At 43.7% G+C, this 16,558-nt stretch overlaps 1 protein-coding gene and 2 long non-coding RNA genes across 5 annotated transcripts in view; 2 read left to right on the forward strand and 1 right to left on the reverse strand.

Moving 5' to 3' along the window:
* Window positions 1-606: 606 nt before the first annotated feature.
* Window positions 607-9,594, reverse strand: PSMD7 (proteasome 26S subunit, non-ATPase 7). Of its 2 annotated transcripts, NM_001257814.2 has the most exon segments (7): window positions 607-1,601; window positions 2,489-2,580; window positions 4,608-4,688; window positions 5,244-5,341; window positions 5,743-5,835; window positions 6,662-6,753; window positions 9,408-9,594. In NM_001257814.2, coding segments are annotated over 7 exon segments (969 nt in total). In that variant the 5' UTR covers window positions 9,482-9,594; the 3' UTR covers window positions 607-1,162.
* Window positions 9,595-9,624: 30 nt separating this feature from the next.
* Window positions 9,625-16,558, forward strand: part of LOC106995077 (uncharacterized) — a 139,586-nt gene continuing 132,652 nt past the window's right edge. The window contains exons 1-2 of one of the 2 annotated variants that reach the window (XR_013411123.1): window positions 9,625-9,844; window positions 11,386-11,430. This is a non-coding gene — a long non-coding RNA (uncharacterized LOC106995077). The remainder of the gene's footprint in view (window positions 9,845-11,385; window positions 11,431-16,558) is intronic. The other variant, XR_013411124.1, reaches the window with a different exon arrangement.
* LOC144337711 (uncharacterized) lies at window positions 11,707-15,711 on the forward strand. Its single transcript, XR_013411144.1, has 2 exons — window positions 11,707-11,774; window positions 14,040-15,711. It is a non-coding gene; the product is annotated as an uncharacterized LOC144337711 (long non-coding RNA).

Raw genomic sequence — 16,558 nt, forward strand, 5'->3', positions numbered from 1 at the left:
ATGCTTCTGATTACTTCAAGGCATTATAACCTCATGAAGTGGTTTCTGAGATGCAACTGAGTTTTTGTGCTATTTTATTGTATTCTTATATCTTTCAAGATGAATAATCCATGTAGTGCATTTGAGAGGTTCTACCTGTTCAAGAAAGGAAATTTAATATCCGTGACTACTGTATGTCAAATGATTTAGTGCCTTGTTTAATTAGTTCCTCTAGGAGTCCTCTGCACTTATCTTAGGGGAAACGTTGTTCCATTCTTAGTAACATGCCTGTTTGGCCTGTGGTCTGAGGTACTTACAGCTGCTACAGTGGTAAATGTGTCCCTTTTGAAACACTGTTCTGGGGACTTCAGAGATGACTGACTGCAACCTATCACCTCACAAATGACGGATCTGAGGTACAAACTAGAACCTGGGTCTTCTGGGCTCAGAGAACTCTCCTCACTACAGCAGACTGCCTGTTTCCATTTAGGGGAACGAGATGCTCTTTCATAAATGATACCAAGTCCAAGAGAACTCCTTAAGGCAGCTCCAATCGAAGGCTGCCTTGGCTGCTTCTGGAAACAACGGATCACTACTCCCAAAGTCAAAAACGACTAGAACACAGCCTTAAAAATCAAGTCATTTAATTGTGTCTTTGAAGGTAAACAATATATGGAGCTGGATCACAACCCCTGAGAATGCCAGAGCTATGGGTCCAAAACATGGTGTGGTATTGTCGGCAGAGTTCAGAAGGGTCTGGACTCTACGTGTTACCAGGCAGAAAACATGATGGAATTCATGCATTCCATTTAGCGACTGTGTAAAATTCCAAACAGACCCCAAGAATCTTTCAACATGGGGAAAATTCAACTTCTGGTTTTACAGAGAAACGAATGAAGAGTAGCAAAACGCTTTGTTGATTTCTCCTCATTTTTCTCACACAATCTGAAGCCTGAGCTGACTATCATATCCCCAGCTCACAGCAGCTGAAGCCGCAGTTCAGGTTTGAGCTCAGTCTCCATACGCTTCCAGGTAGCTCCACAGCAAGAGTGGCCGAGGCAGAGGGCTCTTGGCGGGCCAGCTTCCTAACAAGCACGCCGGCGGAAAAGAACCCTCTAGCAGCAGACTGATTTAGTTTGTAAGATTTTAATTTACAAATTAAAAAAGCTATTTAATACATGTTTTACTTTTTCTCCTTTTTCTCCTCTTTCTTTACATCACTCTTTTCCTTATCTTTCTCCTTGTCCTCTTTCCTATCCTTTTTGCTGTCTTCTTTCTCCTGCCCTTCTTTCTTCTCTGCATCGCGGTTGGCAATCTTGTTGTTGATGAGGTTGTGCAGGGCGACCACGGAACGGATCAGCGAGGCCAAGTACACTACCACCATCTGGTCGTTGGTCTTCAGGTAAAAGGCCTTGACAAACTCCTGCAGGCTGACGTCTGGCAGCAGGTTGAAGACGTCCTGCAGCTGGTAGATGATCTGGTGGTTGATAGGCAGCTTGCCTGTGGCGACTTTTTCCAGGTAGCTCCTGATATCCAGAAGCTTGGAGTTCAGTCCCTTCAAACCATGGACCTGGTTTGTGATCCGCTGGGACAGAGTGCCCACCGTCGTGTCTTTGATGTCTCTGTAATAACCCGCAGTTAGAAAGGGCAGGAAAAGGCATCGGTACCATGTTATCACGCAAGTTCTTACATTCTAAGAAAATACCTAGCTTTGTTGGGTGCGGCAAGTTTTTAAAAGAAAAATGTCACTTTTCCATTTGATAAAGATTTAGTTATCAATTACGAAATTGTTATCATTCGGAGCCACATGTTTTATCTTTCTCATCACAGGACATTTTTCAAAAAATAATTAGAAAAGAGAGCTAAAATAAAACCATTTTCACTTAAGAAAAAAAGAGATTGTTTACGTGAACAGTTTGGATCTGCCAATAACTTTCTGGGTAGCCTTGTACTGAAGCTATCTCAGCTTTCCTGTTCTTAAAAGGATGGCATTTTCTCTACCTGCATCTCCAGAATATCGAGAAGCTTAAATTTAAGAGATGGTAATTTTTAGAACTGGAAGGAACCTCACTGACTGATAAAACTATGACCCCTTTCAAATAAGGATTATATAGATATAGGATTTTAAAACAAAAGCTACCCCGAGATGAAGATTCTCTCTAGAAAATGGGCTACATTTGTTGAGAAGGACATCTAGTGGAGTGCAGGCCTGCATTCTCACACCTCTCTTCCCTCACAGTCAACATTCTAGTTTCCAGACAAGGTATGCTATCCACAGAGTCATAAATTGTAACTCAAGATATTTACAGTTGATGTAGTTCAAACATTTCAATGTACAGACAAGAAAACAAAGGTCTGGAAAGAGACTGTGATTTGCTCAGAATGGCAGACTTGTTAGTGGATGGCCAGGACTGGAACCCAGGTCTCCATACTCTTGACACAAACCTCTTCCTTACACTGTGTGGCCTCTCGGGCAGCGCATTATTTTGATGCTGTACTAGGCTCTCACCGTAACAGGTGTTCAACTCCAACTTCCTCAGCTTCCTCTGCTCCAATTTCACTGGTCACGTGTTCAAATGTTTTTGAGGTTGGGGTTCCATCCTGGGAGAGGAAGCCTAACTATAATTATTTATTTTCCAGAAACAAACTGATGTGTGTTCCTTTTCGCACCTTGAGTCTCTTGCTTTACGTCAGCTCATTTAATGGGTGCATGACTGAGAATTTTCTATGGCAAGGGTGGGTAAGGCTTGCTTTGAAAGTTTAGCCTTCAAAGCTGACATCACTGTGGTGCTGCTCAGTGATGCAGTCTGCTGGGGCACTGGGAGTTGAGAAAATCTGGAAATTCCCTCAAGCCCACACTTGGGATGGACACACAGGGAAGTCTCAGGTTGATTCTTAAAAGTGTATTGTTCTGGCTGGGCATGGTGGCTCACACCTGTAATCTCAGCACTTTGGAATGCCGAGAATTCGAGACCAGCCTGGGCAACATGGCAAAAAACCCTCTACAAAAAAAACACACAAACAGCCAGGTGTGGTGGCGGGCGCCTGTAATTCCAGCTACTCTGGAGGCTGAAGAATGAGAATCACTTGAACCTGGGAGGTGGAGGGTGCAGTGAGCTGAGATCACACCACTGCACTCCAGCCAGAGCAACAGAGCGAGATTATCTTTTAAAAAAAAAAAAAAAAGTATATAGTTCTTTCTAGAATGGACAATATACAGAGTATCTGTACTGAAGCAAGTTTGTGCCAGAAAATGTAACGTTTAGCCCTTTTTTGTCTCTTGGATCAAACGATTCCAGAGTGCCCAAACCAATGCAATCAGCATAGCTGGCTTTCTGGCAGTCTGAATTAATCAAAGGATCCACTGGGGACATGGTTCCTGGTGGGCACCCAGTGACATCCTGAAGGGACTCGGAAGATACTTTTCTCAGACTCTGCCAGAAGAGGCTGTACGTCTCCTGCAAAAGGCTGTAAACTGTGTGCAAGGGAGGACAGCACAGTGGTAAGAGCACAGGCTCCACAGCCAGGCTAGCTGGGTTCAAATCTGGTGCCGCCATGTATGTAATAAGGGAGCTCCGAGACCTTGGGCAAGTCACTCCATTCACACTAAGTGCTACAGAAGTGAGCTGTGATTATTTTATTCAGGATAGGGTTAATCCTGCAAGGGGCATTCTCTTTGCTTTGCATGCCAAGATGGTCAGAACCTTTAACCGTCTTGTAGGATTTCTTGGTAACCTTTATAGGCACTAATTCTTCTTGAGTTTCATCTGGTAACATGACCCGTATATCCCCTTTATCTCCTACTAAAAAAAAAAATCTTGCTTCATTGGGGTGCGTGTGTATGAGCAACCTCAATTCCTTTTCTAAAGAGGCAGGAGAAAAATTCACTAAAAACAACTGGGTCAAAACAGGGATGAAAGCCCTACTGCAACTAGGTGATACATTGGATCTAAGTTCCCTGGTAGCCAGGCAAAGAGAAAAGCTCCAGGAAGACAGAACTCAATGCAAGGAACATTTGCACAAAGCTATCCTAAAACATCCTTTTCCAAATCTTAAAACTGAAAGTAAGGATAAATACTGCAAATCTAAACCCAAAAGGAGACCGTAATTCATCCCTTAAAGTTTTCATTTGTAAAAGGGGAATCTGGATTTGTTTTGTGTTTTTGGGGGACAGGGTCTCACTGTCGCACAGGTTGGAATGCAGTGGCGTGATCATAGCTCACTGTAAGCTTGAACTCCTGGGCTCAGACAATCCTCCCGTCTCAACCTCCTGAGTAGCTTGGAATACAGGCATGGACCATCATGCCTGGCTAATGTTTTTATTTTTGTAGGGGTCTCGCTATGTTGCCCAGGCTGGTCCTCAACTCCTAGGCTTAGGCAATCCTCCCACCTCTGCCTCTCAAAGCACTGGGTGAGCCACTGTGCCTGGATGGAATTTAGATTTCTATGTTCCTCTCCATTTCCAAAATGTGGTGATCAAAAAAGTCAAAGGGGAAAAAACTTAACTACCTTCTTTTGTTATAGAGACAAAGGATTTGTTGACCTGAAAATTGAAAAAAGAAAAAAAAAAGCCCATCACCCAATAAGCGGCAAGTCGAACCCCCCAGGTTCATGGCAAGATGACTCACATCATGGACTTCTTCCACTGAAATGTACGCTTCTGTGGGCAGCCCTAGGTCCTTCGGCTTCACATCAATGATGACCAATACCTGGCCGAGAAACACATCTTAGCAAATCATCTCACGTCCAGCACAAAAGGGGTAATTTCAGGCATTCCTCTCACAATTACTAAAGCTATTTCTTCTCTTCAATTAGAAATGAACCAGAATTTTCAGCAAAAATGCATTTATACTTCAAATGATCTCATCGTTTTTTCTGCTTTTCGATCCCCTTCATTAACAAGCTGAGGGGCAGTACAGTGCCTAGCACAAGGACATTAGAGTCAATACAGCAAAAATTTCAATCCCAGTCCCACCCCTTACCAGACCTTCCTAACCATTCTAAACCTGTTTTCTCATTCCTAAAGAGGATATACAGTTACTGAGAGGATTACATAACTCATACACCTGGTACTTAGCAGGTGTAACCTGTTATTTATCAAATGTATTAGGTTACAGTATATTTCACAGAGCACTACAAATTAACAGAAGTTTATGGAGATAAAGCAGTAAGCAGATTTGCTACTCAAATTCTTCCCTGGATGCTCTTACTTGAGCTGGCTGGCAAAAAATCATTCAAGAGTTTTAAAAATAGAGAGCACTTACGGAATTAGGACAGTATCTTTTCATGAGTTCGTTGATGGCAATGTCATTCTTGTGTAGTTTAGGGCCTGTGTGGTACCAGCCAACTATTCTTTCTCTGGCTAGGAAGGAAAAAAATTAGTGGGCTTTAACTATTTCATGAAGCTCGATACAACTCCCTCAAAAAGGATAAGAAGTTATGTCCTTTACCTCTTTGAAAATTCCAGACATATGTACCCTGGTGGTACTAAAACTCTAATGGAAGACTGATTTTACTGGACGGTTCTTCACTTTTCAGCCGCAATTAGAGCGTTATTTCCCCTCTTACCCAAACCCAGGTGGCCTATTTGGCCTTAAATTGCTACTCTAGTTTTTCATTTATTCTACCTTATTCTTCTACTCCCACTAGTCTTAACTAAGTGTAGCCAACTGAAAGGGCCTTGATGTTAAAGAAAAGCAAACAGAAGACCCCATACACACAGATCAATTCTATGCTGTAACACCTTAGAACATCAAGACGTACCATTAACTTTCTTAAACATTCCATACATGTTTTCCAAATAATCATGGTCTAAAAACCACACAGAATCGTCTTTGTCATCTTCGTCAAAAGGAACTAAAGAGGAAAAAAAAAGTTAGTTTAGGGTGCTTGGTAGAAACCTAGAACAAAAGTCACAAGTAAAGACCCTCAGGCCAGTTCTGATTCACTTACGTGTTTCACTTGCCCAACACGATATTAAAATTTTTTTTTTTGAGCTGTCCTCAAAAACTGGGAGAGTTCACAGAAAAATCCAGACCTCCAGCTTCTCTTAAAAAACTGGAATACCTGGCAACTACCAGCTACAGCCAGGTAGAGGTTGTAGCTCTTTAAAAAACACATGCTTTTCAGTTTTTTAGAAGCCCAGTAATTTCCTGGTATTTTCCATTTGGCGAATGACATTATTAGCTGGTCGTTTTAGACACCAGAGTTAGTGACCTCTAGTCCAGAGGTCATCCAGCATGTTGTTGCTTTAATCATCCAAATAATACATGGATACGTTCTTGTGAGGATTCACACACGGGTAAAGTTCCCCATCTCTCCCCTTACTCTACCTATAAGAAGCATGGTTGAACAGTTTGTGGGGGTTGACAAACTGCCAGCTGCCTGTTTTTATAGAGGGTTGCTGCAATACTGCCACTCTCATCGTTTGTTTACATGTTGTCTATAGCAGCTCCTGCACTACAACAGCAGAGGGGAGCAGGTGCAGTGGAGACCACATGGCCTACAAGTCTAAAGTATTTACTGCCTGGTCTAGTGTGCAATCTTCAGGTTCTTTTCTATACTTAAGCAATTCTGATACAATCTGTGGGTTGTAGTCAAAAGTGGTAACAAAAGTTTATTTTCTTAAAAAGTCAACTGACATTTTAATCATGCTCAGAAAAACACAAAATTTGTCTTTTACCTGCAAAACTGTTCGATACATCAAGTACTTTCTTTTGCCATGAGCCCAAAAGCACACCAACAACGCGCTTCTGATTTCCAACCTTGCCGATTCTGAACGAGAAAACAGATGGTCAGTGTGGATAGGTTAGCACAGAAGCATGGATCCAACAATGAGATACTCAATGGGAAGTATCAATGGCACAGATACAATTTAGTTTACCTAGGAACTAACCTCTCTAAACCAATGTAATAGGGTTAGGTTGGTATTAACTATAAGGGGCAATTCACAAACTTGGTGCTGACACACACTGGCAGTTTTTACTTAACACTGACTGTGAAGTAATACATGCTTGGGAAAATTTCAGACTTCACAGAAATTTAAAATGAAGAAAATGAAAACTTCCTAGATCTTAGTCTGAAAACACATTTAAGCCACTCTACCACATTTAACTTTTTCTTTACAGCTTTCTTTCTCCTTTAAACTTTTCTCATCCTGAAATCTTTTTTGGAATAAAGATGCTAGAGTAGGCCAGGCACGGTGGCTCATGCCTGTAATCTCAGCACTTTGGGAGGCTAGTTTCACATTGGTTTAATTGTAGTATTTTTCTTAGCATATAGTTGGCAAATCTATAAATGGTTACTAGGTTTGGGTTTGAATCAAACAAAGTTAATGATTGTGTATTTCTGGTGCCTCTAATTTTCAGGGGCGGGGGGAGCGGTAAGGGGGAAATTGAGTTTCCAACTTCAAGGGAAACTTCCATACTCATGGGCTTTTGTTTTGGTCTACCAAAGTCCATTTGGGTTTTTAAAACCCTACACTTACTTGATAGAGAAGCTAGTGCTCTTCTTTGTTTTTGAGACAAGGTCTCACTCTGTTGCCCAGGCTGGAGTCCAGTGGCACAATCTTGGCTCATTGCAGCCTCTACTTCTCAGATTCAAGTGATCCTCCCACTTCAGCCTCCCGAGTAGCTGAGACTACAGGCACTTACCACCACACTTCGGTAATTTTTTTTTTTTTTTTGTAGAGAAGGGATTTTCACCATGTGGCCCAGGCTGGTCTTGAACTCCTAAGCTCAAGCAATCCACCCACCTCAGTCTCTGAAAGTGCTAGGATTAGAGGCATGTGCCACCAGGCCAGTCTAAAAGCTAGTGCTCTTAACAAGTGCTTGAATAGAACTGAAATGGTGCCTGCCCCTAGTATCCCATGGGAGAAAAATAGTAATTCCTCTACTGTAGAAAAGCCAACATATCCTAGGCTGAGGGTCCTTTTATGGCTCCAGCTGAATTAGTTGCACAGAGCAAGTCGCAGGAGAATGGACACTCTGCAACAATGGCTTTATAGCAGATGCTCTGAACTGGGTCTTTACATTTGCCAATTCAACTAACAATCTTGTAAAACTTAGAAACGTGCAACAGGTCTAGCAGGATGAACAGCTCCAAAGCCAAGGGGTGGTGGATGTACACCCTCAAACAGTGAGCTTACTAGATGACCTCTGAGATGTTTCCTTACCTTATTCATTATGGTCCAAATCTCCAACTGGTCTCTCTCTCTCTTTCTTTTTTTTTTTTTTTCTCGGAGACAAGGTCTCACTCTCACCCAGGCTGGAGTGCAGTGGCATGATCTGAGCTCACGACAGCTTCGAACTCCTGGGCTCAAGTGATCCTCCCGTCTCAGCCTCCCAAAGTGCTGGGATTACAGGCGTGAGCCACCATGCCCAGCCTCATGTTTAAAAAAAAAAAACAAACGGAAACCTCATCTATCTATCTAATATATATACATCTGTATATAATCCATATATACTATATATACATATGTACTTTCTTTTTTTGAGACGGAGTCTAATCAGATTCCCATTTAAAAATGTTAATGGGTTAAAACCACAGCTGATCCAGGAAGCCCTTCCTGGTGCAGAGCATCATCCAGATTTCGATAACAGGAACTCGGTCAAGTGAAGACAAACATAGATACGAACCTGGGGGCAGGGGTCAGGGACAAATTGAAGCTAGCCCCCTCTGCCCGACTCCAGCATCATCCAAGCATCATTCACATTTCGGTGAAATTAACTTGGTTAAACGAGGATAAACATAAATACGACCCTGGGGCGGGGGTCGGGGCCAAATGAAGGTAGCCCCCCCTGTGCCCCACTCCGGCATCATCCATATTTCGGTGAAACTAACTCGATCAAACAAAGATAAACACAGATAGCCTGGGGGCGGGGCTAAATGAAGCTAGCCCCCTTCGCCCCACCCGTGCATCATCCAGACATCATTCACATTTCATTGAAACCAACTAGGTCAAACGAAGATACGACCCTGGGGGACAGGGGTCAGAGCCAAATGAAGCTAGCCTGCCTCCGCCCCACCCTGGCTTCATTCAGATTTCGGCAAAACGAAGTGACAGACACGAGCTTGGGGGCGGGGGTCAGGGCCAACTAAAGCTAGCCGCATCCCCCGACCCCCGGCATCACCCAGATTTCGGTAAAACGAACTTCGGCAAAACGAACTCGGAAAGGGAACTCTGTAAAACACACTGGGTAAACGGAACAGGCAGCCCAGGTCCCGGAGTGGCGGCGGCTGGAGCAGGGGCGGGAGGTTGGATGACTCCGGCATCGTGAGCCGAGGCTGGTCTGCGCTCCTGAACAAGTAAGGGTCACCAGCCGCCCTGTCTGCGTCCCCAGGTCGCCCGCGGCCGCCGCGCCATCCCCAGCGTGCCCGTGACTCAGCAGCGGCGGCGCCGCCGGCTCCGCTATAGGCCGCTCTCTCACCGGTTGAAATGATCCACCACACTGAGCAACACCAGGGGGTGGACCACCACCTTCTGCACCGCCAGCTCCGGCATCGCGACAAACCCCGCTCGCCAGGCCTGGTCCCCTGCTTCCCGCAAACACCGGCAGCTATAGCGATTACCGGGGCGCTTTCAGGCCCAGCGCCTCTTCTTCCGGTTCGTCAGCCCTCGCGCGGCCTTCTTCTTCCGCTCCCAGAGTGCCTCGCGCGGCGGGCCCGAATCTTCGCCACCGCCGCCATTTATGGGCGGGGAAAGGGCTCGAGAAAGGTGGGGGTGGTCCTCTAGTCCGTTGCCTTGCGTTTCCCTGGACTTAAGGGCCGAAGGGACACTGGTGACTTGACCTCCTGGTATTGGCTTGCACCGTCACCTGCAGAGGCATTTCGCCTCACTTCCTTCCCAGCACCCACCACCACTAAAGTAAATAGTTAACAGTTTACTTTTCCACCACCCAGAAGAAGCTCACTTTTGCTTCAAGTCAAAATCCTCCGGGATTTCTGAGAGGAACTTTAAATCTCTATTAGAGCACGCTTTTAATGTAATTTGGTAATTTATCTCATTCTCATTTTCATTGCCGGGGGAATTTCTCCTTTATCTTTACTGTGGACACTTTGCAATGAACGTGGCAACCTGCAGGTTTCCACGGGTCCTTATATTACTGCGTAACTAGGGCTAGAAGAACGCAATTGTGCCTTTGCTTTTGAAATCAAAATTTACGTAAGCGTTGAAGAAAAGATGGAAGGCAGTAAGGAAGTATGTTGTGATATTTAGCTAAGAAAGAGAAGAGGACGGCGACCTGGGAAACTAAAGGAGACAAGGACTTAAGCTTATTTGCAGGAGGCAAATTATAAGAAAAATCGTGAAGGTGTATATCGTCTCAAGTTGCTGTTTTTGTAAACGAAAACAATACTTCAGCAACCTGAATTACTTACTTATTTTTTGTTCTGTCTTTAAATTTTGCTTTCCCTTTATCACCAGAGGATTTTCCCAACATTTTGGCCTCTTGTTTTTTAAGGTGGACTTCCTTATCTCCAAATGTCAAGGGACACACTTAGTCTCTCTTATTTGTGGGTGGTGAAAAACATTAGCAAAGATTATACTGAAATTTGGCCACCAATGAGAGACTTTAATGTAGTCAGGAGTTTTAATTTGTCTGCATGTGAATTTGTCTTCTGTCTGCAACTTGGCTTTATTTTCAGATTTTCTGCTAGATCCACAAGGAAGTAAATGGCAGGATATGCTTAATATTCGTAATTAATTGAAGAGACTCTCAATGCTATTTTTATTTTTTAATTTAATTTTATTTTATTTATTTATTTATTTATTTTTTTTTGAGACGGAGTCTCGCTCTGTCGCCCAGGCTGGAGTGCAGTGGCCGGATCTCAGCTCACTGCAAGCTCCGCCTCCCGGGTTCGGGCCATTCTCCTGTCTCAGCCTCCTGAGTAGCTGGGACTACAGGCGCCCGCCACCTCGTCCGGCTAGTTTTTTGTATTTTTTAGTAGAGACGGGGTTTCACCGTGTTAGCCAGGATGGTCTCGATCTCCTGACCTTGTGATCCGCCCGTCTCGGCCTCCCAAAGTGCTGGGATTACAGGCTTGAGCCACCGCGCCCGGCCAATTTAATTTTATTTTTTTGTACAGTTGGTGTCACAATGTGTTATCCAAGCTGGTCTCAAACTCCCAGCCTCAAGCAATCCTCCCACCTCAGCCTCCCAAAGTGCTGGGATTACAGGCATGAGCTACTGTGCCAGGCCGTTTATTCTTAATTATAACTAGAAAGATATAAGGGTTATGTTAATGGGGAAAGAAAACTAAGAGTTATTGAATCTATTGAGTGCCTTATAATATGCCAGCCCTGGTTCAGACACAAATATTTAATTCTTTTAATTAATGTTTCTCAAACTTTGATATGCTTACAAATCACCTGGGGACCTTGTTAAAATACAGATTCTGATTCTGTAGGTCTGAGATGGGACCTGAGATTCTGCGCTTCTAACAAGCTTTCAGGTGAGGCCTGTGCTGTGTTAACGAGGCTTGTAACAACCTTACAAAGTTGGTATTTTCTCATTACAAATGAAAATTGTTGCTCAGATGTTGCTCTCAAGGTGGGCTTTTTCTGACACTTTGAAAAAATTTCATCTTTCTCCCCGTACTTACGTGTTTCTGCTTTAGTTCTCTCTATAGTTTTTACCACTTGTGAATGGTTTGTAGAATTTACTTATTCTGTTCATTGTCTTTGTCTCTCATTAGAATGCAAGCTCTTACTTAGTTCGTAAACTCCTGTTTACTTTTTTTTTTTTTTTTGGTAAATGAGACAGAGTCTCGCTCTGTCACCCAGCCTGGAATGCAGTGTGGCACAATCTTGGCTTACTGCAACCTTCACCTCCCAGGTTCAGGCGATTCTCATGCCTCAGCCTCCCGAGTAGCTGGGACTACAGGTGAGGCGCCACCATGCCCTGCTAATTTTTCTATTTTTATTAGAGATGGAGTTTCACCATGTTGGCAAGGCTGGTCTGGAACTCCTGAACTCAAGTGATCTGCCGGCCTTGGCTTCCCAAAGTGCTGGGATTACAGGTGTGAGCCACTGCACCTGGCCCCTAGTTTACTTTTATATTTTCAGTGTCTTGAAAAGTGCCTGGCACATAGGAGACACTCAGTAATTACTATATAAATAAATAGTTATGGTAATGAAATGGAAGATGACAGTAAGGCTCAGACATTGGGAAGGATCGTTCCAAGATCACATTGCTGGTCAGGATCAAGCCAGGTTTCTGTGACCCCAGTTCCTAATTGGGTGGTGCGCCTGCTTGCAGCAGTCTTCGGCAAAATAATTGCGTTAATTTTATTAAGATACTAAATTTCAAACTTTAGAAAGTGATGTGTTTTATTTCACACTGAGTTCACTTTGCAGTTGTACAGACTAAGTAAGCTGTTTCGAAGCTTATTGGGTGTCTCCAATCCTGACTCACTGAAGCAGTGTGGAATTGACTATGAACTTAAAAAATTATTCTAGTTACACATGATCATTGTGGAAAAATGACACTGTTCAGATAAATAAAAATGAATATAGAGCTGGGCATGGTGGCCTGTTCCTTTTATCCCAGATACTTGGAAGGCTGAGGTTGGAGGATCACTTGAGCCCAGGAGTTCATGACCCTTCTGAACAGCAGGACCTTGTCACAAATAAATTAATTGAAATAAATTACAATCACCTGAAATCTTACCACATACAGAAAACTAAGATTAACCCTGGCCCAAAGTGCTATTTTTTTTTTTTTTTTTTTTTGAGATGAAGTCCCACTCTGTCGCCAGGCTGGAGTGCAGTGGCGCAATCTCAGCTCCCTGCAACCTCTGCCTTCCAGGTTCAAGTGATTCTCCTGCCCCAGCCTCCCAAGCAGCTGGGACTGTAGGCGCATGCTACCATGCCCAGCTAATTTTTTTGTATTTTTAGTAGAGACGGGGTTTTACCATGTTGGCCAGGATGGTCTCGATTTCGTGATCTGCCTGCCTTGCCTTCCCAAAGTGCTGGGATTATAGGCGTGAACCACCGTGCCCATCCTAAAGTGTTATATTTCTTAAGGAACTTCAGCATTAGCTTCCTAGTTTGTCTTTTTGCCTTCCAGTTTTGACCTTCTCCCATCTCCATCCTCCACTCTGCAGCCAGACTTATTTTTTTGATTGATTGATTGATTGAGACTGAGTTTCACTCTTGTTGCCCAGATCTTGGCTCACTGCAACCTACACCTCCTGGGTTCAAGCGATTCTCCCACCTCAGCCTCCCAAGTAGCTAGGATTACAGGTGCCCGCCACCACGCCTGGCTAATTTTTGTATTTTTAGTAGAGACAGGGTTTCATCATGTTGGCCAGGCTGGTCTCGAACTCCTGACCTCAGGTGGTTCACCCACCTTGGCCTCCCAAAGTCCTGGGAGTACAGGCATGAGCCACCATGTCCAGCCTTATTTTAACATTTTTAATTTATTATTTTTTTCAAGAGATAGGGTCTCTGTCACCAAGGTTGGAGTGCAGTGGCGCAATCATTAGCTCACTGAAGCCTTGAACTCCTGTCTCAAATGATCCTGCTTTGGCCTCCCAAAGTGTTAGGATTATAGGCGTGAGCCATGGTGCCCAGGCCCAGACATATTTTTAAAACACCCTTTTTAATGGAAAATCCCTAGCCTGTGTAAGAGTAGGGAGAATAGTATAATAAAGCCCATGAACCTATTACTGAGCTTCAAGTCTCCCTCACGTTACTTACCTGAACCCTAGGTTTTTTTCTTATCCTCTCCTTAAAGGTAGGCACTGGTTACTAGTTTTTGGCGAATCTTTCAGAAAATTTTTTAAAGATGTACCTTTTGGCATCTATATGCAGAGCTTTCAAAATATGCAAATAGACCGGGCTCCGTGGCTCACACCTGTAATCCCAGTCCTTTGGGAGGCGAAGGTGGGTGAATCACAAGGTCAGGAGTTCAAGACCAGCTTCGCCAACATGGTGAAATCCTGTCTCTACTAAAAATACAAAAAAATTTAGCCATGCATGAAGGTGGGCGCCTGTAATCCCAGCTACTCGGGAGGCTGAGGCAGGAGAATCGCTTGAACCTGGGACTTGGAGGTTGCAGTGAGCCAAGATCCTGCCACTGCACTCCAGCCTGGGTGACAGAGCGAGACTTTGTCTCAAAAAAAAAAAAAAAGAGCAAATGGAATTTAACTGTATATAAAGTTCTGAAATTTGCCCTTTTGAGCTAATAATGTGTCATTAATATACTTCCTTATAGCAAATCTAGGTCTACATCATCATTAATAGCTGCATAGAATGGATTTGATTTCTTCATAACAGACGCCTTCATCTACTCAGAGGCCCAGCTACAACATCATTCTCCATCAGCCTCTGTAGGCCTGGAAAGGGCAAAAGCTGTGCCAATGATGTTTCTAGAATCTTTAATTTTTCCACTGAGATAATGACTCTTTTGCACTGTAGACTTTGGCAGTCTTCTATAACCAGTATCTCTGATGTTTTTCTCAATACTCATTTAACAATTTGTTGGCCACTAACTCTGTGCCACCGTTCTAAATACTGTTTATATAGGAATAAAACAAAGCTCTTGCCCTCTTTGAACTTACAGTCTTGTTAGGAGAGATAGACTATAAGCAAATAATAAATACAAATCCCGTATAATATCCCATATGGTATCAGAAAGTGTGCTCAGCCTGTCACACCTGCTTGCCTTGATCAAATGTGGCAGGCCCCAGTGAATCATGCATCTCGGCGTTCATGCCCTGGTGTTGTCTCCAAAATTGACTATGAGCTTGGGCATGTGACTTGCTCTGGCACATGAGATATTAGCAAGTGTAATACAAACAGAGACTTGAGTAATACTCATGTTGCAGCTTGTTCTCTTGGAATGCCTGCTCTTGGAACCCTGAGTCATGTAGAGAAATCTGGCTACTTTGCAGAGGAGACCATATGGAATAGAAGATGAATGCTTGGCCATTCCCCAGTTATTCCAGCCATTCCAGATGGGGTCCCAAGAAATGAGAGTGAAAAAACCATTGTGGATATTCCAGCTGTAGTAGATAGCATGTGGAACAGAAGAACTGCCCAGCTGAGCCCAGCCCAGGTTATAAAATTCTGTGAAATAATAAGTCATCGTTGCTGTTTTAAGTCATTAAGTTTTGGGTGGTTTGTTGTGCGGCAACAGATAACAGAAAACTAGGCAATTTGTGAATTCTTTGTGAACATAAGGTTCTTGGTAAATCAATTATCTGTCACTCAGTGCTTGGTTATGTAGCTGCTCCCTAAATGTTAGCTCCGTCACTTACTTTCTCAGTGTCATTTGCTGCATTTACTCTTTCATTTGAGGGTTATTTAGGGCTGTCACGGAGTATCGCTCAGCTCAAGTGATATGATTAGAGTCTGAAGAAGTTCCTAAAGCTAGGCAGCATTTTGGAAGCATCCCAGCAGGACTGAGTTTGAGAGTGTGGAGAAACTGGAGCGTGGTAGAGAATAAATTCTTGATGCCTCTGGCACCCTTCCCTGTAAGCTTTCTCCCTTTCATCTCCTACTGTGAAGGTAATAGAGAAGAGCATGGGCTGTGAGTCAGATCTATATTTGAATTTTGCCTTTCCTATTCACTGGCTAGGATATTTTAAATGGGTCACTTAATCTCTCTACGCCTCAATTTCCTCTGTGTAAAAGAGGGATGATAATAGTGCCTGACTCAGGTGAGGGGAGCCAGGGATGGGAGATGACTGGGCTGCACTGAGCAGAGACGTATTTAAGAGAGTAGTGAGAAATAAGTTTACGTTGGTTGGGTAGGACCGGGTTATAAAGGGCACACGATTTTTACTGTAAGTTAGAAAGTGATATGAAAGAAGTGACATTTTTAGAAGGTTAATCTGGTAGTAGTATGTGAAGTAGATTAACAGGAAGAGAGCTAATGCTGGACGTGGTGGGGGCACCTGTAGTCCTAGCTACTTGAGAGGTTGAAATGAGGAGTTCAAGACCAACCTGAGCAACATAGTTAGACCTTGTCTCTGAAAAAAGAAAGGAAAAAAAAATTTTTTTTTTTTTTTTTAAGAGAACTAGGAATCAGGGAAGCCCTGTTAGGATGATTTTAAATAATTCTGTATGAGGTGACAAATACCCGGAGTGGCAGAGGGAACAGAAAAAGAAACAGGGAGATGCATTTCAGAGAAGAATGGACAGAAAATGGGTGATTGATTGCCTGTGAAATATGAAGGAATGGATGAATAAAAAATTACTTCAAAGTTCCCTGGCTGGGTGGCATGGCTCAAGGCCAAGGTGGGAGGATTGCTTAACACCAGGAATTTGAGACCAGCCTGGGCAACATACCCAGACTTTGTCTCTCAAAAAAAAAAAAAGGCCGGGCGCGGTGGCTCAAGCCTGTAATCCCAGCACTTTGGGAGGCCGAGACGGGCGGATCACAAGGTCAGGAGATCGAGACCATCCTGGCTAACATGGTGAAACCCCGTCTCTACTAAAAATACAAAAAACTAGCCAGGCGAGGTGGCGGGCGCCTGTAGTCCCAGCTACTTGGGAGGCTGAGGCAGGAGAATGGCGTAAACCCGGGAGGCGGAGCTTGCAGTGAGCTGAGATCCGGCCACTGCACTCCAGCCT

The sequence above is a fragment of the Macaca mulatta genome, chromosome 20, assembly GCF_049350105.2.
Source record: "Macaca mulatta isolate MMU2019108-1 chromosome 20, T2T-MMU8v2.0, whole genome shotgun sequence".
Classification (NCBI taxonomy): domain Eukaryota; kingdom Metazoa; phylum Chordata; class Mammalia; order Primates; family Cercopithecidae; genus Macaca; species Macaca mulatta.